We start from the raw sequence: 22227 nt of genomic DNA on the forward strand, positions 1-22227 counted from the left end.
AGAAAGTAAGCATTTGATACACTGCCGGTTTTGCCACCTGCAAAAAATGGAGAGGTATGTAATATTTATCGTGGTTACACTTCAACTGAGTGAAACGAAATCTAAAAATAAAAACAGAAAATCCCACTGTATGATTTTTAAATAATTAAATTGCATTTTATTGCATGAAATAAATATTTGGTCACCTACCATCCAGCAAAAACTCTATCAAAGACCTGCTACTTTTTCTTTAAGAAGCCGTCGTACTCTGCACTCATTACCTGTATTAATTAATTGCACCTTTTTTAACTCATTGCCTGTATAAAAGACACCAGTCCACACACTCAATCCATCACACTCCAACCTCTCCACCATGGCTAAGACCAAGGAGCTGTCTAAGGACACTAGGGAAAAAATTGTAGACCTGCACAAGGTTGGAATGGGCTACCAGACAATAGGCAAGCAGCTTGGTAAGAAGGCAACTGTTGGAAAAATTATTAGAAAATGGAAGAAACACAAGATGACTTTCAATGGTCTCGGGCTCCTTGCAAGATCTTGCCTCGTGGGATAAGGATGATTCTGAGAAAAGTCAGGAACCAGCACAGAACTATCAATACCAATATCAATACTACCTGTCAATCTTCCTCAGTCTGGGGCTCCATGCAAGATAGTGAGGTAAGGATGATTCTGAGAAAGGCCAGGAATCAGCACAGAACTACATTGGAGGAAATGGTCAATGACGTGAAGAGAACTGGGGCCACAGTCTCAAATATTACTGTTAGTAACATACTTTGCTGTCATGGATTAAAATCCTATACAACACGCAAGGTCCCCCTGCTCGCTCCAGCAGATGCCCAGGCCCGTTTGAAGTTCGCCAATGACCATCTGGATTATCCAGAGGAGGCATGAGAGAAGGTCATGAGGTCAGATGAGACCAAAATTAGAACTTTTTGGTTTCAACTCCACTTGCCATGTTTGGAGGAAGAAGAAGGATGAGTACAACCCCAATAACACCTCCCTAACCTTGAAGCATGGTATGGGAAACATACTTTGGGGCTGCAAATCTGTAAAGGGAACAGGATGACTGCACAGGGGAGGATGGATGGGGTCATGTATCGCGAAAATTTAGCCAACAACCTACTTCCCTCTGTAAGAGCATTGAAGATGGGTTGTGACTGGGTCTTTCACTTTGGAGGGAGTTGAAACTTAATGTTGCCCAGCGGCAGCCCTGAAACCGGAAAGATCTGTAGAATATCTGTATGAAGAAGTGGGCCAAAATCTCGCTGCAGTGTGTTCAAACTTGGTCAAGAACTACAGGAAACGTCTAACCTCTGTAACTGCAGACCAAGGTTTGTGTACTAAATATTAAGCTCTGCTTTTCTATTGTATCAAATACTTATTTCATGCAATAAAATACAAATTAATTATGCAAAAATTGTACAATGTAATTTTCTGGATTTTTTTTAAAGATTCTTTCTGTCGCAGTTGAAGCGTACCTACAATTAAAATTACAGACCTCTTCATTCTTTATAGGTGGGAAAACTTGCAGAATCGTCAGTGTGTCAAATGCTTATTTTGCTGACTGTAGATACTATAAGTGCATGTAAAACGAACATGAAAACATCATATAACAAAATGTCACTATGCATGTCAACATGCTACATCTGTACTTAAAGATCTTTTACATTTATGGATCTACATATCTGGAAAGTTTCTGCAGCTGTGGCTTTAAATGAAATCTTTCAGTATAATCAACCCTCCTAAGCTTTATATGGGCATACAGATAATGGAAAGTCGAATATGATAACACCTTGATGTCTGTGGTCTTATTCTAGAATAATCCAGTTTTGTCTGAAAATGTAAATGAGCTGTTAAGATCTGTGAGCCTGTCGTAGATTCCCAAGAACCTGCATCCAGAAATTATTTTACATGAAAGAGGGTGTTACAAGTGTGAAATGTGATGACTGTTCTCTGTTCTCTTGATCTCACTGCAGAGCTAAGTGTGATTATAACTAACAAAGTACAGAATAGCTGAACCTTGTCTTATTACAAGCACATTTGCAGTTGTACTCCTTCTCTTATATTGTTGTCAACTCTGCTGTGCTGCCGTTCTCCCCACTGGCTGGTTGTGAGATGGAAGTTGAAGAAGTGTTAAAGAAGAATAAGACATTGGATTGCAGATATCAAAGTGTCACTTCATTCAGCTTCCTATGACGTACTTGCTCATATAGACGACTTAGCAGGGTTGATCATACTAACCGATTCAATTTTAAAAGCTATAAAATTCATTCGAAATATGCATTACATACATTATTTAAAGCACTCCCTTAGCGGAAAGATTTCCATATACATGAATTTATGGAAAATAATTATTAGTGGTCAAAAGACAGATAATAGACTGGTCATTAGCATTCTTGCCTCTCCTGTTTATATCTTGACTGGCTGTCAGTCCATTGTGAGATATTGGGAACTTTCAGAATGAGAAAGGCACATAACCAGAAGAAGTTGGTCAGCAGGAACTCTAGAATTTCAATAATTGTAATCATGCTTGCTCCACAGAACAAACCCATCTGGCCACCAACGTCAGCTAAAAAAAAGAACACGATGGGAGAACCTGTTAACATGGCTGTCACCAAAAGAATTTACAGATCAATTTAAAGCTTATAAAGGATCACAATTGACGTAGATCCAAATTAAGGACAAGATTCTTTGCTGTGGATGGCACTTCCAAAGACAGAATCAATACTGGCAAAGCTGTTCAATTCATTTGAAACCAGCCTCAATCTATAGTATATTCTCCACAGGGCTTTCATTCATCCAGTTCGCAGTGATTATTCTATGCCCTGAACTCACAAATAGTTATACTCACAAATGTATTAATTACAACATTTCTATTTGTGAGGGTGGAGAGGATGACGTTTCACCTCTCTGAAAACTCCTGTTATTTTAATGAATGGAAAATGTACTGTTTTTTTTGTGTTATCCTCATTGAAGCTGCAGTTCCTGATAGTCATGTAAGGGTTAACTGTACGGCCGGCCCACATTTGGGGAAAAGTATAAGAGACTTATGGGTTAGTTTCAATTTTGTGTAAGCAGTTAGCAAAAAAAGAGAAAGGAAGGAGTAAGGACAACTTCAAAAAAGGTGCTCAGGACTGTGTGTGTGTATGGGCTGAGAGAATAGGAAGCAACAGAATCTCATTGGTGGCAGCAGTCTACTGTAAGCAGGTGAGTCGGTGGAAAACCTAAATTGAGGAGTTTCACAAGGGTCTCTAAGTGACTACAGGGAACAAAGGAGTGTGGGCCAGGCTTGGAAACGTCAGTCGCAGAAAGAGACAGTCCACAAGGTTGGGGGTACCCTCAATAAGGTGAGAGCCAGAGGTCTGCCATTATGTGGTTTCATAGAAGTAGGCTGAAATGTGGTAGTCACAACTCAACACATCTCAAATTTCAAAAACCTGACCGGCACATCCAAACATAGACTCAGTGTGAACAGGTGCTGAACCTAGAGTCGCCAACTCGTATATAGTTAAGTAAAAAAGGCAGCACACTGCAGCGCTAGAACATACAAACTTGAAAAACAAAATTTGAACTGCATTACTGCACTAGAAATATGAACAATGAGAGCATTTAGCGCATAAAAATGGCCAATTTTATGTGTACCTGGTAGCCCCTTTACGGCATCTCTCTTATACCAGGTCCTACACTTGCCTTACCTTGCTGAGAATAAACGTCTCCATCTGAATGGGTACATGTGAAACCTCTTCCTAGACTAAAATTCTCTCTCTCTATGGAGGGGTATTGGACCTGCTGTAATTAAAACACCTGTATTGTATGTATTCTCTAGCCTTCTGATCGTGCACTCCGCCTCCTAGCCAGAGGTGTTTTAATTACAGCAGGTCCAATACCCCTCCATAGAGAGAGAATTTTAGTCTAGGAAGAGGTTTCACATGTACCCATTCAGATGGAGACGTTTATTCTCAGCAAGGTAAGGCAAGTGTAGGACCTGGTATAAGAGAGATGCCGTAAAGGGGCTACCAGGTACACATAAAATTGGCCATTTTTATGCGCTAAACGCTCTCATTTTTCATATTTCTAGTGCAGTAATGCAGTTCAAATTTCGTTTTTCAAGTTTGTATGTTCTAGCGCTGCAGTGTGCTGCCTTTTTCACTTAACTATATACGAGTTGGCGACTCTAGGTTCAGCACCTGTTCACACTGAGTCTATGTTTGGATGTGCCGGTCAGGTTTTTGAAATGTATTCTCTAGCCTTCTGATCGTGCACTCTGCCTCCTAGCCACAGGTGTTTTAATTACAGCAGGTCCAATACCCCTCCATAGAGAGAGAGAATTTTAGTCTAGGAAGAGGTTTCACATGTACCCATTCAGATGGAGACGTTTATTCTCAGCAAGGTAAGGCAAGTGTAGGACCTGGTATAAGAGAGATGCCGTAAAGGGGCTACCAGGTACACATAAAATTGGCCATTTTTATGCGCTAAACGCTCTCATTTTTCATATTTCTAGTGCAGTAATGCAGTTCAAATTTCGTTTTTCAAGTTTGTATGTTCTAGCGCTGCAGTGTGCTGCCTTTTTTACTTAACTATATACGAGTTGGCGACTCTAGGTTCAGCACCTGTTCACACTGAGTCTATGTTTGGATGTGCCGGTCAGGTTTTTGAAATGTATTCTCTAGCCTTCTGATCGTGCACTCCGCCTCCTACCCACAGGTGTTTTAATTACAGCAGGTCCAATACCCCTCCATAGAGAGAGAGAATTTTAGTCTAGGAAGAGGTTTCACATGTACCCATTCAGATGGAGACGTTTATTCTCAGCGAGGTAAGGCAAGTGTAGGACCTGGTATAAGAGAGATGCCGTAAAGGGGCTACCAGGTACACATAAAATTGGCCATTTTTATGCGCTAAACGCTCTAATTTTTCATATTTCTAGTGCAGTAATGCAGTTCAAATTTCGTTTTTCAAGTTTGTATGTTCTAGCGCTGCAGTGTGCTGCCTTATTTACTTAACTCAACACATCGACCCAAGTGGCACTATACTGGGAAGATGGAGGTCTCAGACTTAAGCTGCCATTCTCCATCTGTGATGCTGTTCATATCCATTGGAAGCGTACCAATGCATTGTACAAAAGATCATGACAACTGTATCTCTTGCTATTTTATATGTGCAAACCGGATTGTTATTAAAGAGAACTTTGTTTTCATGAACAGGTGTTGTTTCAATATCTTTGGTCGAAGGGAACCGATGCCAAGCAAAGTGTGGCAGAGCAGGAGTGGGAGGTAACCATAGCAGAAAACTGCCGTTCAAACACACAAATTCAAGACTCTGTTTTCCTGTAGTGGTCTGGGGTCTGGGAGTTGAGTACCTTTCCCGCGGCTACCACCCCAGGCACCATTACATATATATAAACTATCCACAGAACAAAGGACATCAAGAGCATACTTGCTCAATTGGGGTGTTGATGGCATCTGCTAAACAATTTGATTGAATATTTGTGAAACTTAAGATTTGTTTTTGCCTAATTGCTAAATAAAAGCCCACACAAATTCAAAATTTCGGGCAAAACTTAGCCCTGGTCTTTATTATTATGACTCAATTTGGTCCACCAAAAAGTATTATTCATGAGAATATGCCCCTAATTTCATCCTAATCCAATATCAAAAATTACCGCACACTTGAAGCTGCTATGATGCAAATATATAACAAGTTTATTATGTTCAAAAAACAGGTTGCCACAAAAAGGAAACAAAAAGTGCAGATAGAAACCCAACGTTTCGACCCTCCCAGGCCTTATTCATGGGGTTACTTGATGCACGCTAGGATACATATGTAGGTGGCAGGCATAGGGTAGGAGGGCAAGTCCCTTGGTATATAAGCTATCGCTTAACCTGGAACAGGCTGGGAATATGCTGTTTTGTAATGCAAAGCGATAGTGGCACACAGGGGCTGTGACATCCGTAGTGGGCCTGTGTATTGCTGAATGACCCGTGCGGGCAGCGCTCCTGAGGCTTGTAGTGACGTAAATGGAGGGTGCTGGATGAGCGGCGCTCCTGCACCCTGCTGCTGTGGCATGCCCGCACGGGTCATTCAGCAATACACAGCATTACAAAACAGCATACTCCCAGCCTGTTCCAGGTTAAGCAACAGCTTATATACCAAGGGACTTGCCCTCCTACCCTATGCCTGCCACCTACACCTGTATCCTAGCGTGCATCAAGTAACCCCATGAATAAGGCCCGGGAGGGTCAAAACGTTGGGTTTCTATCTGCACTTTTTGCTTCCTTTTTGTGGCAACCTGTTTTTTGAACACAATAAACTTGTTATATATTTGCATCATACCAGCTTCAAGTGTGCGGTAATTTTTGATATTGGACTGTTTTGGACCATACGGTCTGTTTTACCAGCACCTACTTACCTCTGACCTGAGTGCACACCATTATTTCCTTCCTAATTTCATCCTAGGCATGAAGAGGTTTCTGTTTTGGATTTGTACAAAATCAGCAGGAAAAAAATCCTGGCATGCTTCATTGGAGGTAGTTTAGGTGAGAATATTGTTGTAAACATGGAACTCAAGATACTCCTACAAATAGCTTTACCTCTCTACATTTCAGTCATAAGAACAGAGGATTCATGTATTTTTTTATGCACTAATTTCGGTATATTTTATAGGTAAAGATGGTTTAAAGGGAATCTGTCAGTAGGATAAACCCTCCTAAGCTATTTACATGGGCGTGTAGGTCATAGGAAACTATATAAAATGATACCCTGATATCTATGATCTGATATTTTACTCCAGAGATATCCACGTTTTTCTTATATGTAAATGAGCTGTTCTAGGCTATGGGCTGGACACTGATCTGTATGACAATCTGCCTCCAGAGCTTATTATATATAAAAGTGGGTGTTAGCACTGTCACTTTGAATTCTTTAATCTGTGATATACTGCAGTAACAGCACAGCAGCACCTTTATAACAGCATATTTTTTAAATTCACATTATACACCTTGCTTTCAAGGCAAATAATAGCTTTGCTGTATTGAGATTAGCGACAAATATATTCACTGCTTATCAAATTTTGTTGAAAATTTGGAAAAGCCTGTAAATTCAAACTTCAAGAGAGTTGATCATCTTTAATGGCAGTTTAATGAACTGATTAGTTCTTTAATAAAGCAAAAATCGTTTACAAATGGAGTCAAAGAACTTTATGCTGGATAGTACAGTAATACAGATAAAAACTATTTCAGTAGGATTTTTTGTATGGTAACTTACAAAGAAGTTCAGTAGATGACAAAGCTTTCTGTTGCTTGGTTATTTTATAATTCAACTCATGATATTTAATGTCAATGTACACCAAATTATTCCTAAAAAGAAAAAAAAAGATCAAATTCACCTACTGTATTAAAGTAGAAATAAAAACTTTATACTAAAAACAAATGTTATGTCATTCACACAATATAGACATAATAGATTTGTGAATATTAATTTTGGAGAATACAGTAGGTAATTTTCCTAAGAAAAAGGGTTTAATTTAAACTCTCAACCATTTTATTTTCTTGGGATATAAGTTGCTTTCAGTACTGCCTGGCAAAGGCTTTTTATGTTCTTATTGAACACACATGAACATTTAGTCAAGTGGAAATTGTAAATATAACTAAAAACAATTTGTGGTCTTCTGGCACCTCTAAATATGGCTACCATGAACAGTCTTGGAGCTAAATACTCCATTTTCCAGATGCCAAGAATTCCATGGCTTTTACCCTTTAACTCCTATACAGGATTCTGGACTTAAAATGGACCCCCCAAGGCTGAAGCTACAGAATTTGCTGCTGTTCCATGGTGCGAGTTGAAGGCAAGAAAGTTGAGCAGGCGGGGTCAATGCCAAAAGGTCATATCAGGGACGAAATCCAAATGCAAGCTGATGGTCAAAATTAAAACCTATTTCAGAAATCGGAATGCATCACGACAACACAACAGGAGCACAGAATAGACTTACAGACAAGATAGCAAAACTATTTACTGATGGTGGAAGTCAGAGCTTCAGGGGTTTAAATAGCTCTCAGGAAAGAGTGATCAAAACCAGATCAAAATTAAACTCATAGTTCCTTGAATAAGCTGCACCAAAAGTCCCTGGAAAAAAACAGGACTGTTGCTGTCATGCGTCACCAGTAATACAGGTGCACCACAGCCCAGTAGCCAAAGCAGATAAAGAGGAGACATGAATTGACACATATGTTACACATATAATGTATTTTTTGGACTACATCATGTATTTTTTAGCAAGAAAAAGTCTTACTTAAAAGTGGCTGCGTCCTATATTCTAAAGTCAGAATCTCAATCTCCCCACACCTGAGCAATGCCTGACCCTCCTCTCCAGTTCCTCAGTGATCTGGCAGGGGGCTCATGAAGTGCTTCTCCTCATCATCCTGAGCATTTTGCAGCGATGCATACATACAGTGGGTACGGAAAGTATTAATATCCCTTTGAATTTTTCACTCTTTGTGTCATTGCAGCCATTTGGTAAATTCAAAAAAGTTAACTTTTTTCTCATTAATGTACACTCTGCACCCCATTTTGAGCTAGTACAGCCATGAGTCTTCTTGGTAATGAATAATGATGCCACAAGTTTTTCACACCTGGATTTGGGGATCCTCTGCCATTCTTCCTTGCAGATCCTCTCCAGTTCCGTCAGGTTGTATGGTAAATGTTGGTGGACAGCCATTTTCAGGTCTCTCCAGAGATGCTCAATTGGGTTTAGGTCAGGGCTCTGGCTGGGCCAGTCAAGAATGGTCACAGAGTTGTTCTGAAGTCACTCCTTTGTTATTTTAGCTGTGTGCTTAGGGTCATTGTCTTGTTGGAAGGTAAACCTTTGGCCAAGTCTCAGGTTCAGAGCACTCTGGAAGAGGTTTTCATCCAGGATATCTCTGTACTTGGCCGCATTCATGTTTGCTTCAATGACAACCAGTTGTCCTGTCCCTGCAGCCAAAAAACACCCCCATAGCATGATGCTGCCACCACGTTTCACTGTTGGGATTATATTGGGCAGGTGATGAGCAGTGCTTGGTTTTCTCCACAAATACTGCTTAGAATTATCACCAAAAAGGTCTATCTTCATTTCATCAGACCAGAGAATCTTATTTCTCATAGTCTGGGAGTCCTTAATGGTTTTTTTTTTAGCAAACTCAATGCGGGCTTTCATATGTCTTGCACTGAGGAGAGACTTCCGTTTGGCCACTGTGCCATAAAGGCCTGACTGGAGGGCTGCAGTGATAGTTGACTTTGTGGAACTTTCTCCCATCTCCCTACTGCATCTCTGGAGCTCAGCCACAGTGATCATGGGGTTCTTTTTTTACCTCTCTCACGAAGGGTCTTCTCCCACGATTGCTCAGTTTGGCTGGCCTGCCAGGTCTTGGAAGACTTCTGGTGGCCTCAAACTTCTTCCATTTAAGGATTATGGAGGCTACTGTGCTCTTAGAAACATTGAATACTGCAGAAATTCTTTCATAACCTTGGCCAGTTCCTTTGACCTCATGATTCTCATTTGGTCTGACATGCACTGTGAGGTCTTATATAGACAGGTGTGTGCATTTCCAAATCAAGTCCATTCAGTTTAATTAAACACAGCTGGACTCCAATTAAGGAGTAGAACCATCTCAAGGATGATTACAAGGAATTGGACAGCATGTGACTTAAGTATGAGTGAATGAGCAAAGTGTCTGAATACTTATGACCATGTGATATTTTAGTTTTTCTTTTTTTATAAATTTGCAAAATAATTACTGCATTTTTGCTTTTTTTCAGTCAAGATGGGGTGCAGAGTGTACAGTAATGTGAAAAAAATGAACTTTTTTAAATTTACCAAATGACTGCAATGAAACAAAGAGTGAACAATTTAAAGGGGTATGAATACTTTCCGTACCCACTGTAGTTGCAGAGTGCTTTTCTCTCTGCCAAACACTAACCTGTCTGATCAATGCAGGGCAGGAGAAAATGAGCTTTTTTACTGGCTCTGCTCCATTACATCTGCTAGAGACTTTTCTGGCACCGAGGTCATTCACACAAATACTGTGTCCAGCAGCCCCTTCCTTCATTCTCTCTTCCTCCTCCTAGGTCAGTGAAGCTCCAGTATCAAAACCAAGTGCCTCCAATTTTCTTATAGACCGTAGCATCCTAAAAATGTAGCAGTTTATTTTGTCTTTAAGACGAAAATCTAATACTACAATAATGTGGGATTAAAACAAAACACATTAAAGATACCTCCTTTGTGGATGGTCCCTTTTTTATCTAGGAAATAACTGTACAAGACATTCTTCCCTCAGGTTACTCATTTAAAATCAATAGACCGTTCACTAGCTGATGTTTGTCACTTGCTGTCTATGATTTATGTTGCTTAAGTACTTAGTGATAGAACAATGTTTTATCCACAAGTTGTTTGACTGCCAGTCTCCTGGCCTTCCTATGTTTGCAGACCATAAAATTCCAGCTTGAGAAAATCTGAGGTCATCAATGAGCTCAAATATTTCTTTGTAATCAATAAGGGAACGTGGATAAATATTAGTAATGAGGTGACAACGCAAGAACTTTAATTCAGACTGGTATATGCACACTTACCTCATGTACGAAGCATTTTTGTTAAGTTTACTTGAGAGATAATCAGCTGCTTTGACACTTGGAAATGTTGAATATGAGAGGACCGCAGGATAGTCTGTCTCTTCACAAGGAACGGGACACGTAGAATTGTATGTTCCTACTGTACATAGCTCTTCCTTCTCAAGTCGAACTGCAAACACAATATAGTCTAACCACATACAGTAAAACTACTTACAGTTTATAGGTAAAACAATAAATAATATATCTTTCTGCTAGATCATGAAATTCATGCTACTTACTCTAAGGATGTCCACGGCTGGGGAGAAGAAGCTACTATAACCAAAAGTTGGGTGACAGTGTGTTAGGCATCTGGATTCTCCCACTGTGCGGGATAGATCCCAAGCATTGTCTGTAGCTGAGGTCTCCCATTCGGGTCTGGCCGCTGTGGATGCTGCTCAGCACAGACATCAGTCCCAGCGTCTTGCTCAGGCTTGTGGTATACGTTTGGTTACTGCTGGCTCTCCAGCCAACTCTATGGTAACCAATGATATGCAGGTGGAGCCTTGCGCTCTGGAGTCTAAGTCCAGAGATCACCTTTCTGAGCATGTCCATGATGTGGCGTCTTCTTATTGGTGGTCAGACTTTAGCTGCTCTGGTGATGTGGCAGCTCTGGATTGGCCCGCAGGCGATGTCTCGACCAACTGGGCATGAGTGTTTGGGGTGGAGCCTGGCATATAAAAGGCTCTCAGCGGCGCACGCGGGCGCACTAGTGTCATTTATGTTTGTTGTGTGTGGGTGGCTACTCTACCACTCCATGTTTGTGTGTGTGTGTCTTTGCTCAGAGTTTGTACATATTGGCAGGCAGGTTGCACACTTATGCGGTTTCGTACCATTGGCTATGTGACGGGGCCTCTGGTCTGCTACATGCTTAGGGTGCCGGTCAGGCACAGGTTCAGTAGTGTCAAGACTGGGGTAACTAGCCGCTTGGCTTAGCATTTGTTTCGTACATGTGCGCGATTAGTACAGCTCAGTTACAGAGCAAGTTCAACCCTTATGCTATACTTCTCGGTGTAAGCAACAGGGTATTGTACCTAGCGTCAAAAAGCTCTCTTTCGGCTAAGCATCTGCTTCATTCATGTGTGCGGTTAGCACTGTTTAGTTGCAGAGCTTGCCCAATCCACGTGCTATTATCCCTGTGATGCTAACAGGGTATAGCACTTTCATACTGGTACTGTACCTCTTGGTGAAGTAACTGAGTTGGTACTCAGTGTTCCGTTCACACTGAGTGGCATTAAAGCAATGTGTGTTCAAGGGAATGCTTGCTGTTGTGTTCCGTCAATACTCACACTAGCAGCAGGGTTCTTCTCAGGTTTTAATTGCACTTTACTTTTATATTTTATTTAGTGCAATCCGCCAACCCTAACACAGTGGGTATCACCTGGTACGGGGCCAGTGGAACTACTGACCCTAGGTTGGGATCTTGTGGACTGGGACCATCTCACTGTGACCATTTACCTTGAGTTGCTGTAAGACCGTGGATGGAAGAAATAAAACTAATAGAAATATTATTACAACCCACAACATCAGATCTATACAAGTGGTGGCAGCAGAGGGATCACCTATCTATCGACAGCTTACCAGGTAAATTTATTGAGCGATGACTTGGCAGAAGAGATGGCAGAATTCATCTACAAGAGGCTCAAGAAGGAGAAGCTGAAAGTCCTTTGCTCTGGGAGAGAGCTACAGTGGTTGCCGTAGGTCAACCGTGTGACCCTAATTCAATGCTTTGACCGAGTGGGATCGAGAACACCCACGGAGGTGGTCACTTCAGATGTGGAGGAACCATGTTTTGGCATTGGTGGTTTTCCTTTTTGGATGCTGCCCTTCCCGTGGTTGTTCCTTCCATGTGAAAGACCTGGCTATTTATTGCTTGCGTTGAGAAACACGTGATGGTGTCTCCGTGACTTTTCTACATGCATTTGCATATTTCCCATAAGGGATGGGGGCAGTGTTCTGGATCACTGCGTTGAGAAACACGTGATGGTGTTTCCGCGGTGTTGGATGTTTTGATCTCCCCGAGGTAACATAGTAACATAGTAACATAGTTAGTAAGGCCGAAAAAAGACATTTGTCCATCCAGTTCAGCCTATATTCCATCATAATAAATACCCAGATCTACGTCCTTCTACAGAACCTAATAATTGTATGATACAATATTGTTCTGCTCCAGGAAGACATCCAGGCCTCTCTTGAACCCCTCGACTGAGTTCGCCATCACCACCTCCTCAGGCAAGCAATTCCAGATTCTCACTGCCCTAACAGTAAAGAATCCTCTTCTATGTTGGTGGAAAAACCTTCTCTCCTCCAGACGCAAAGAATGCCCCCTTGTGCCCGTCACCTTCCTTGGTATAAACAGATCCTCAGCGAGATATTTGTATTGTCCCCTTATATACTTATACATGGTTATTAGATCGCCCCTCAGTCGTCTTTTTTCTAGACTAAATAATCCTAATTTCGCTAATCTATCTGGGTATTGTAGTTCTCCCATCCCCTTTATTAATTTTGTTGCCCTCCTTTGTACTCTCTCTAGTTCCATTATATCCTTCCTGAGCACCGGTGCCCAAAACTGGACACAGTACTCCATGTGCGGTCTAACTAGGGATTTGTACAGAGGCAGTATAATGCTCTCATCATGTGTATCCAGACCTCTTTTAATGCACCCCATGATCCTGTTTGCCTTGGCAGCTGCTGCCTGGCACTGGCTGCTCCAGGTAAGTTTATCATTAACTAGGATCCCCAAGTCCTTCTCCCTGTCAGATTTACCCAGTGGTTTCCCGTTCAGTGTGTAATGGTGATATTGATTCCCTCTTCCCATGTGTATAACCTTACATTTATCATTGTTAAACCTCATCTGCCACCTTTCAGCCCAAGTTTCCAACTTATCCAGATCCATCTGTAGCAGAATACTATCTTCTCTTGTATTAACTGCTTTACATAGTTTTGTATCATCTGCAAATATCGATATTTTACTGTGTAAACCTTCTACCAGATCATTAATGAATATGTTGAAGAGAACAGGTCCCAATACTGACCCCTGCGGTACCCCACTGGTCACAGCGACCCAGTTAGAGACTATACCATTTATAACCACCCTCTGCTTTCTATCACTAAGCCAGTTACTAACCCATTTACACACATTTTCCCCCAGACCAAGCATTCTCATTTTGTGTACCAACCTCTTGTGCGGCACGGTATCAAACGCTTTGGAAAAATCGAGATATACCACGTCCAATGACTCACCGTGGTCCAGTCTATAGCTTACCTCTTCATAAAAACTGATTAGATTGGTTTGACAGGAGCGATTTCTCATAAACCCATGCTGATATGGAGTTAAACAGTTATTCTCATTGAGATAATCCAGAATAACATCCCTCAGAAACCCTTCAAATATTTTACCAACAATAGAGGTTAGACTTACTGGCCTATAATTTCCAGGTTCACTTTTAGAGCCCTTTTTGAATATTGGCACCACATTTGCTATGCGCCAATCCTGCGGAACAGACCCTGTTGCTATAGAGTCCCTAAAAATAAGAAATAATGGTTTATCTATTACATTACTTAGTTCTCTTAGTACTCGTGGGTGTATGCCATCCGGACCCGGAGATTTATCTATTTTAATCTTATTTAGCCGGTTTCGCACCTCTTCTTGGGTTAGATTGGTGACCCTTAATATAGGGTTTTCATTGTTTCTTGGGATTTCACCTAGCATTTCATTTTCCACCGTGAATACCGTGGAGAAGAAGGTGTTTAATATGTTAGCTTTTTCCTCATCATCTACAACCATTCTTTCCTCACTATTTTTTAAGGGGCCTACATTTTCAGTTTTTATTCTTTTACTATTGATATAGTTGAAGAACAGTTTGGGATTAGTTTTACTCTCCTTAGCAATGTGCTTCTCTCTAGTGCTTCTCTCTATCCTTAGCAATGTGCTTCTCTCTTCTTCTCTTCAACACTAGAGGTCATTCATCCTTATGTTTATAGTCCTTTTACTAGACACTGCTCCTAATAGCCAGTTTCCTACTCCACACTGATGAGGGGCAAATACCCCGAAACAGCTGTCTGTGGATGGATACCATGTTTTGGCATAGGTGGTTTTCTTTTTTGGATGCTGCCTTTCCCGTGGTTGTTCCTTCCCGGTGAAAGACCTGGCTATTTATTGCTTGCCTTGAGAAACACGTGATGGTGTCTCCGCGGCTTTTCGACATGCATTTGCATATTTCCCATAAGGGATGGGGACAGTGTTCTGGATCACAGCGTTGAGAAACACGTGATGGTGTCTCCGCGGTGTTGGATGTTTTGATCTCCCTGAGGTCATTTATAATTATGTTTATAGTCCTTTTACTAGACACTGCTCCTAATAGCCAGTTTCTTACTCCACACTGATGAGAGGCAAATACCCTGAAACAGTTGTCTGTGGATGGATACCATGTTTTGGCATAGGTGGTTTTCCTTTTTGGATGCTGCCCTTCCCGTGGTTGTTCCTTCCTGGTGAAAGACCTGGCTATTTAGTGCTTGCGTTGAGAAACACATGATGGTGTCTCTGCGGCTTTTCGACATGCATTTGCATATTTCCTATAAGGGATGGGGACAGTGTTCTGGATCACTGCGTTGAGAAACACGTGATGGTGTCTCCGCTGTGTTGGATGTTTTGATCTCCCCGAGGTCATTCATCTTTATGTTTATAGTCCTTTTACTAGACACTGCTCCTAATAGCCAGTTTCCTACTGCACACTGATGAGAGGCAAATACCCCGAAACAGTTGTCTGTGGATGGATACCATGTTTTGGCATAGGTGGTTTTCCTTTTTGGATGCTGCCCTTCCCGTGGTTGTTCCTTCCTGGTGAAAGACCTGGCTATTTATTGCTTGCGTTGATAAACACGTGATGGTGTCTCCGCGGCTTTTCGACATGCATTTGCATATTTTCCATAAGGGATGGGGGCAGTGTTCTGGATCACTGCGTTGAGAAACACGTGATGGTGTCTCCGCGGTGTTGGATGTTTTGATCTCCCCGAGGTCATTCATCCTTATGTTTATAGTCCTTTTACTAGACACTGCTCCTAATAGCCAGTTTCCTACTCCACACTGATGAGGGGCAAATACCCCGAAACAGCTGTCTGTGGATGGATACCATATTTTGGCATAGGTGGTTTTCCTTTTTGGATGCTGCCTTTCCTGTTATGAACTGGTGGTTTAGGAGCAACATGGGACGAGCTCTGAAGGAGGTGGTACCTGTACTGACCGCAGTCCCTAAGCTCAACACAACACTAGAAGTAGCCGTGGGATACTCCTGTCACTCCCTAGGCACCTCGTCACAGCCTTAGAACTAACTACCCCTAAAGATAGAAACAGGAAAACTATCTTGCCTCAGAGAAAATCCCCAAAGGATAGATAGCCCCCCACAATTAATGACTGTGAGTGGAGAGGGAAAAGATATACACAGAATGAAACCAGGATGTAGCACAGGAGGCCAGTCTAGCTAGATAGATAGGACAGGATAGAATACTGTGCGGTCAGTATTAAAAACTACAAAAATCCACACAGAGTTTACAAAAATCTCCACACCTGACTAAAGGTGTGGAGGGTAAATCTGCTTCCCAGAGCTTCCAGCTTAACTGAATTAATCCATACTGACAAGCTGGACAAAACATAGAATGCACAGAACGAATAAGTCCACAACATGTGGACAGAAAAGAACAAAGCAAGGACTTATCTTTGCTGAACTGGTCAGGATATCAGGGAAATCCAAGAGAGATGTGAATCCAACCAGGAACCATTGACAAGTGGCACTGGCTGAAGGGAAGAGCCAGGCATAAATAGCCAAGCAGAAAGACAATCAGTGGAAGCAGCTGCAGACTGCTAAATCCAAGGAACAGCCATACCACTTAAAACCACCGGAGGGAGCCCAAGAGCATAACTCACAAAAGTGCCACTTACAACCACCAGGGGGAGCCCAAGAGCGGAATTCACAACAGTACCCCCTTCCTTGAGGAGGGGTCACCGAACCCTCACCAGAGCCCCCAGGCCGATCAGGACTAGCCAAGTGAAAAGCACAAACCAAATCAGCGGCATGGACATCGGAGGCAACAACATAAGAATTATCCTCCTGGCCATAACCCTTCCACTTGACAAGATAATGAAGCCTCCGCCTCGAAAAACGAGAATCCAAAATTTTCTCAACCTCATATTCCAACTCTCCCTCAACCAACATGGGGCAGGAGGATCAACCGAGGGATCAACGGGCACCACATATCTCCGCAACAAAGATCTATGGAAAACATTATGAATGGCAAAAGAGGCTGGAAGAGCCAAACGAAAAGACACCGGATTGATAATTTCAGAAATCTTATAAGGACCAATAAACCGAGGCTTAAACTTAGGGGAAGAAACCTTCATAGGAACATGACGAGAAGACAACCAAACCAAATCCCCCACACGAAGCCGGGGACCAACACACCGACGGCGGTTAGCAAAACGTTGAGCCTTTTCCTGAGACAACGTCAAATTGTCCACCACATGAGTCCAAATCTGCTGCAGCTTGTCCACCACAGAATCCACACCAGGACAAACAGAAGGCTCAACCTGCCCCGAAGAAAAACGAGGATGAAAACCAACATTACAAAAGAAAGGTGAAACCAAAGTAGCCGAACTAGCCCTATTATTAAGGGCAAACTCTGCCAACGGCAAGAAAGCCACCCAATCATCCTGATCAGCAGATAGAAATCATCTCAAATAGGTTTCCAAGGTCTGATTAGTTCGCTCAGTTTTGCCATTAGTCTGAGGATGAAACTCCGAAGAAAAAGACAAATCAATGCCCATCCTAGCACAAAAGGCCCGCCAAAATCTAGAGACAAACTGAGAACCTCTGTCCGACACAATATTCTCCGGAATGCCATGCAAACGAACCACATGCTGAAAAAGCAATGGAACCAAATCTGAGGAGGAAGGCAACTTAGGCAAAGGTACCAGATGGACCATTTTAGAGAACCGGTCACAAACAACCCAGATAACAGACATCTTCTGGGAAACAGGAAGATCCAAAATAAAATCCATGGAAATATGCGTCCAGGGCCTCTCAGGGACCGGCAAAGGCAAAAGCAACCCACTAGCGCGGGAACAGCAAGGCTTGGCCCGGGCGCAAGTCCCACAGGACTGCACAAAAGCACGCACATCGCGCGACAAGGAAGGCCACCAAAAGGACCTACCAACCAAATCTCTGGTACCAAAAATCCCTGGATGACCAGCCAACACTGAACAATGAACCTCAGAATTTACCTTACTTGTCCATCTATCAGGAACAAACAGCTTCCCCACTGTACAGCGGTCAGGCTTATCAGCCTGAAATTCCCGAAGCACCCGCCGCAAATCAGGGGAGATGGCAGAAAGAATCACCCCTTCCTTAAGAATGCCAACCGGCTCAAGGACTCCAGGAGAATCAGGGGAAAAACTCCTAGAGAGGGCATCAGCCTTAACATTCTTAGATCCCGGAAGATACGAGACCACAAAATCAAAACGGGAGAAAAACAGGGACCATCGAGCCTGTCTAGGATTCAGCCGCTTGGCCGACTCGAGGTAAATCAGATTTTTATGATCAGTCAAGACCACAACGCGGTGCTTAGCTCCCTCAAGCCAATGTCGCCACTCCTCAAACGCCTACTTCATAGCCAACAACTCCCAATTGCTGACATCACAATTGCGTTCCGCAGGCAAAAACTTTCTGGAAAAAAAAGCACACGGTTTCATCAAAGAACCATCAGAATCCCTCTGAGACAAAACGGCCCCTGCCCCAATCTCAGAAGCGTCGACCTCAACATGAAAAGGAAGAGAAACATCCGGCTGACGCAACACAGGGGCAGAAGTAAATCGGCGTTTAAGCTCCCGAAAGGCCTCAACAGCTGCAGAGGACCAATTCGTCACATCAGCGCCTTTCTTCGTCAAATCAGTAAGGGGCTTAACCACACTGGAAAAGTTGGCAATGAAACGGCGATAGAAATTAGCAAAGCCCAAAAATTTTTGAAGGCTCTTCACAGATGTGGGTTGAATCCAGTCATGAATAGCTTGGATCTTAACAGGATCCATTTCCATAGACGAGGGAGAAAAAATAAAACCCAAAAAAGAGACCTTCTGAACTCCGAATAGGCACTTAGACCCCTTCACAAATAAAGCATTATCACAAAGGATCTGGAACACCATCCTGACCTGCTTCACATGAGACTCCCAATCATCGGAAAAAATCAAAATATCCTCCAAATATACGACCATGAATTTATCAAGATAATTGCGAAAAATATCATGCATGAAAGATTGGAACACAGATGGAGCATTAGAGAGCCCGAATGGCATCACGAGGTATTCAAAATGGTCTTCGGGCGTATTAAATGCAGTTTTCCATTCGTCACCCTGTTTAATACGAACAAGATTATATGCCTCTCGGAGGTCAATGTTAGTAAACCAACTAGCCCCCTTAATCTGAGCAAACAAATCAGAAAGCAAAGGCAAGGGGTATTGGAATTTGACGGTGATCTTATTAAGAAGACGATAATCTATACAGGGTCTCAAGGAGCCATCTTTCTTAGCAACAAAAAAGAAACCCGCTCCCAATGGTGACGAAGACGGACGAATATGCCCCTTCTCCAAAGACTCCTTAACATAACTCCGCATGGCGGCATGCTCTGGCACAGACAGATTGAAAAGTCGGCCCTTAGGGAACTTACAACCTGGAATCAAGTTAATAGCACAATCACAGTCGCTATGTGGAGGAAGGGAACTGGACTTGGGCTCATCAAATACATCCTGGAAATCCGACAAAAACTCAGGGACCTCAGAAGAGGGGGAAGAGGAAATTGACATCAAAGGAATGTCACTATGTACCCCTTGACAACCCCAACTAGTCACAGACATAGTTTTCCAATCCAGCACCGGATTATGTTCCTGTAACCATGGAAAACCCAGTACAACAACATCATGCAGGTTATGCAACACCAGAAAATGGCAATCTTCCTGATGTGCTGGAGCCATGTACATGGTCATCTGCATCCAGTACTGAGGTTTATCCTTGGCCAATGGTGTAGCATCAATGCCCCTCAAAGGAATAGAGCTCTGCAAAGGCTGCAAGGAAAAACCACAGCGCCTGGCGAATTCTAAGTCCATTAAGTTCAGGGCAGCGCCTGAATCCACAAATGTCATGACAGAAAAGGACGACAATGAGCAAATCAGGGTCACAGTTAAAAGAAATTTAGGCTGTACAGTAATGATGGTAACAGACCTAGCGACCCTCCTAGTACGCTTAGGGCAATCAGAAATAACATGAGCAGAATCACCACAGTAAAAACACAGCCTATTCTGACGTCTGAATTCCTGCCGTTCTGTTCTAGTCAAAATCCTATCACATTGCATAGGCTCAGGACTCTGCTCAGAGGACACTGCCATATGGTGCACAGGTTTGCGCTCGCGCAGACGCCGATCAATCTGAATGGCTAGAGACATAGATTCGCTCAAACCAGCAGGCGTAGGGAAGCCCACCATAACATCTTTAAGGGCTTCAGAAAGACCTTTTCTGAAAATAGCAGCCAGAGCATCCTCATTCCATTTAGTGAGCACAGACCATTTCCTAAATTTCTGGCAGTATAATTCTGCCGCTTCCTGACCTTGACACAGGGCCAACAGGGTTTTTTCTGCATGATCCACAGAATTAGGTTTGTCATACAATAATCCGAGCGCTTGAAAAAATGCATCTACATTCAGCAATGCCAGATCCCCTGATTCAAGGGAGAATGCCCAGTCCTGAGGGTCACCACGCAGCAAGGATATGATGATTTTAACTTGCTGAATGGGATCACCAGAAGAACGGGGTTTCAAAACAAAAAAACAATTTGCAGTTATTTTTAAAGTTCAAAAACTTGGATCTGTCCCCAAAAAACAAATCAGGAGTAGGAATTTTAGGCTCCAAAGCCAGAGTCTGGACAACATAATCTTGGATACTCTGTACTCTTGCAGCAAGTTGATCCACAAGAGAAAACAAACCCTGAACATCCATGCCAGAGCATAAATCCTGAACCACCCAAAGATCAAGAGGAAAAAAAAGACAAAACAGAGCACAGAAAAAAAAATGGCTCAGAATTTTTTTCCCTTCTTTTGAGATGCATTTAATTCATTTTAGGCCACTTGTACTGTTATGAACTGGTGGTTTAGGAGCAACATGGGACGAGCTCTGAAGGAGGTGGTACCTGTACTGACCGCAGTCCCTAAGCTCAACACAACATTAGAAGTAGCCGTGGGATGCTCCTGTCACTCCCTAGGCACCTCGTCACAGCCTGAGAACTAACTACCCCTAAAGATAGAAACAGGAAAACTATCTTGCCTCAGAGAAAATCCCCAAAGGATAGATAGCCCCCCACAAATAATGACTGTGAGTGGAGAGGGAAAAGACATACACAGAATGAAACAGGATGTAGCACAGGAGGCCAGTCTAGCTAGATAGATAGGACAGGATAGAATACTGTGCGGTCAGTATTAAAAACTACAAAAATCCACACAGAGTTTACAAAAATCTCCACACCTGACTAAAGGTGTGGAGGGTAAATCTGCTTCCCAGAGCTTCCAGCTTAACTGAATTAATCCATACTGACAAGCTGGACAAAACATAGAATGCACAGAACGAATAAGTCCACAACATGTGGACAGAAAAGAGCAAAGCAAGGACTTATCTTTGCTGAACTGGTCAGGATATCAGGGAAATCCAAGAGAGATGTGAATCCAACCAGGAACCATTGACAAGTGGCACTGGCTGAAGGGAAGAGCCAGGCATAAATAGCCGAGCAGAAAGACAATCAGTGGAAGCAGCTGCAGACTGCTAAATCCAAGGAGCAGCCATACCACTTAAAACCACCGGAGGGAGCCCAAGAGCAGAACTCACAAAAGTGCCACTTACAACCACCGGAGGGAGCCCAAGAGCGGAATTCACAACACTTTCCCATGGTTGTTCCTTCCCGGTGAAAGACCTGGCTATTTATTGCTTGCGTTGAGAAACACGTGATGGTGTCTCCGTGACTTTTCTACATGCATTTGCATATTTCCCATAAGGGATGGGGGCAGTGTTCTGGATCACTGCGTTGAGAAACACGTGATGGTGTTTCCGCGGTGTTGGATGTTTTGATCTCCCCGAGGTCATTCATCCTTATGTTTATAGTCCTTTTACTAGACACTGCTCCTAATAGCCAGTTTCCTACTCCACACTGATGAGGGGCAAAAACCCCGAAACAGCTGTCTGGAGTGAGGTTTTCTGGAGCAATCCAGACCCTTTTGCAGAGAATTCTGTTTTTTTTTGTGGTCGTTTGTACCGACAGCTTTGAAGATGAGTTATGTGAGGAACACCATCCGAGTGACGTTGGAGCCATCTATCCGGGCAAGGAACAGCGTGGTCTTTATTGTTCGTGACCTTATTGAGGAAAAGGCAGGAGGAAAGCGAGAAAACATCTTTAGTATCAATGAGTTCCCTAATCAAGGTAACTACGACATTACTTTTATGTCAGAGCATTATTGCCTGAACATCTATGAGTGGTTCCGGAATCATGCTAGAGATCCCTGTTTGAAGG

At 42.7% G+C, this 22227-nt stretch overlaps 1 protein-coding gene across 1 annotated transcript in view; it reads right to left on the bottom strand.

The window, feature by feature from the left end:
- Window positions 1–1935: 1935 nt before the first annotated feature.
- Window positions 1936–22227, bottom strand: part of ASIC5 (acid sensing ion channel subunit family member 5) — a 71558-nt gene continuing 51266 nt past the window's right edge. Inside the window, exons 8-10 of the mRNA XM_069743846.1 lie at window positions 10597–10765; window positions 7258–7349; window positions 1936–2566 (exon numbers count right to left, since the gene is read on the bottom strand). Coding sequence (XP_069599947.1) covers window positions 2385–2566; window positions 7258–7349; window positions 10597–10765 — 443 coding nt within the window. The 3' untranslated portion in view covers window positions 1936–2384. The remainder of the gene's footprint in view (window positions 2567–7257; window positions 7350–10596; window positions 10766–22227) is intronic.

Source organism: Ranitomeya imitator, chromosome 1 (assembly GCF_032444005.1).
Source record: "Ranitomeya imitator isolate aRanImi1 chromosome 1, aRanImi1.pri, whole genome shotgun sequence".
In the NCBI taxonomy this organism is placed as follows: Eukaryota; Metazoa; Chordata; class Amphibia; order Anura; family Dendrobatidae; genus Ranitomeya; species Ranitomeya imitator.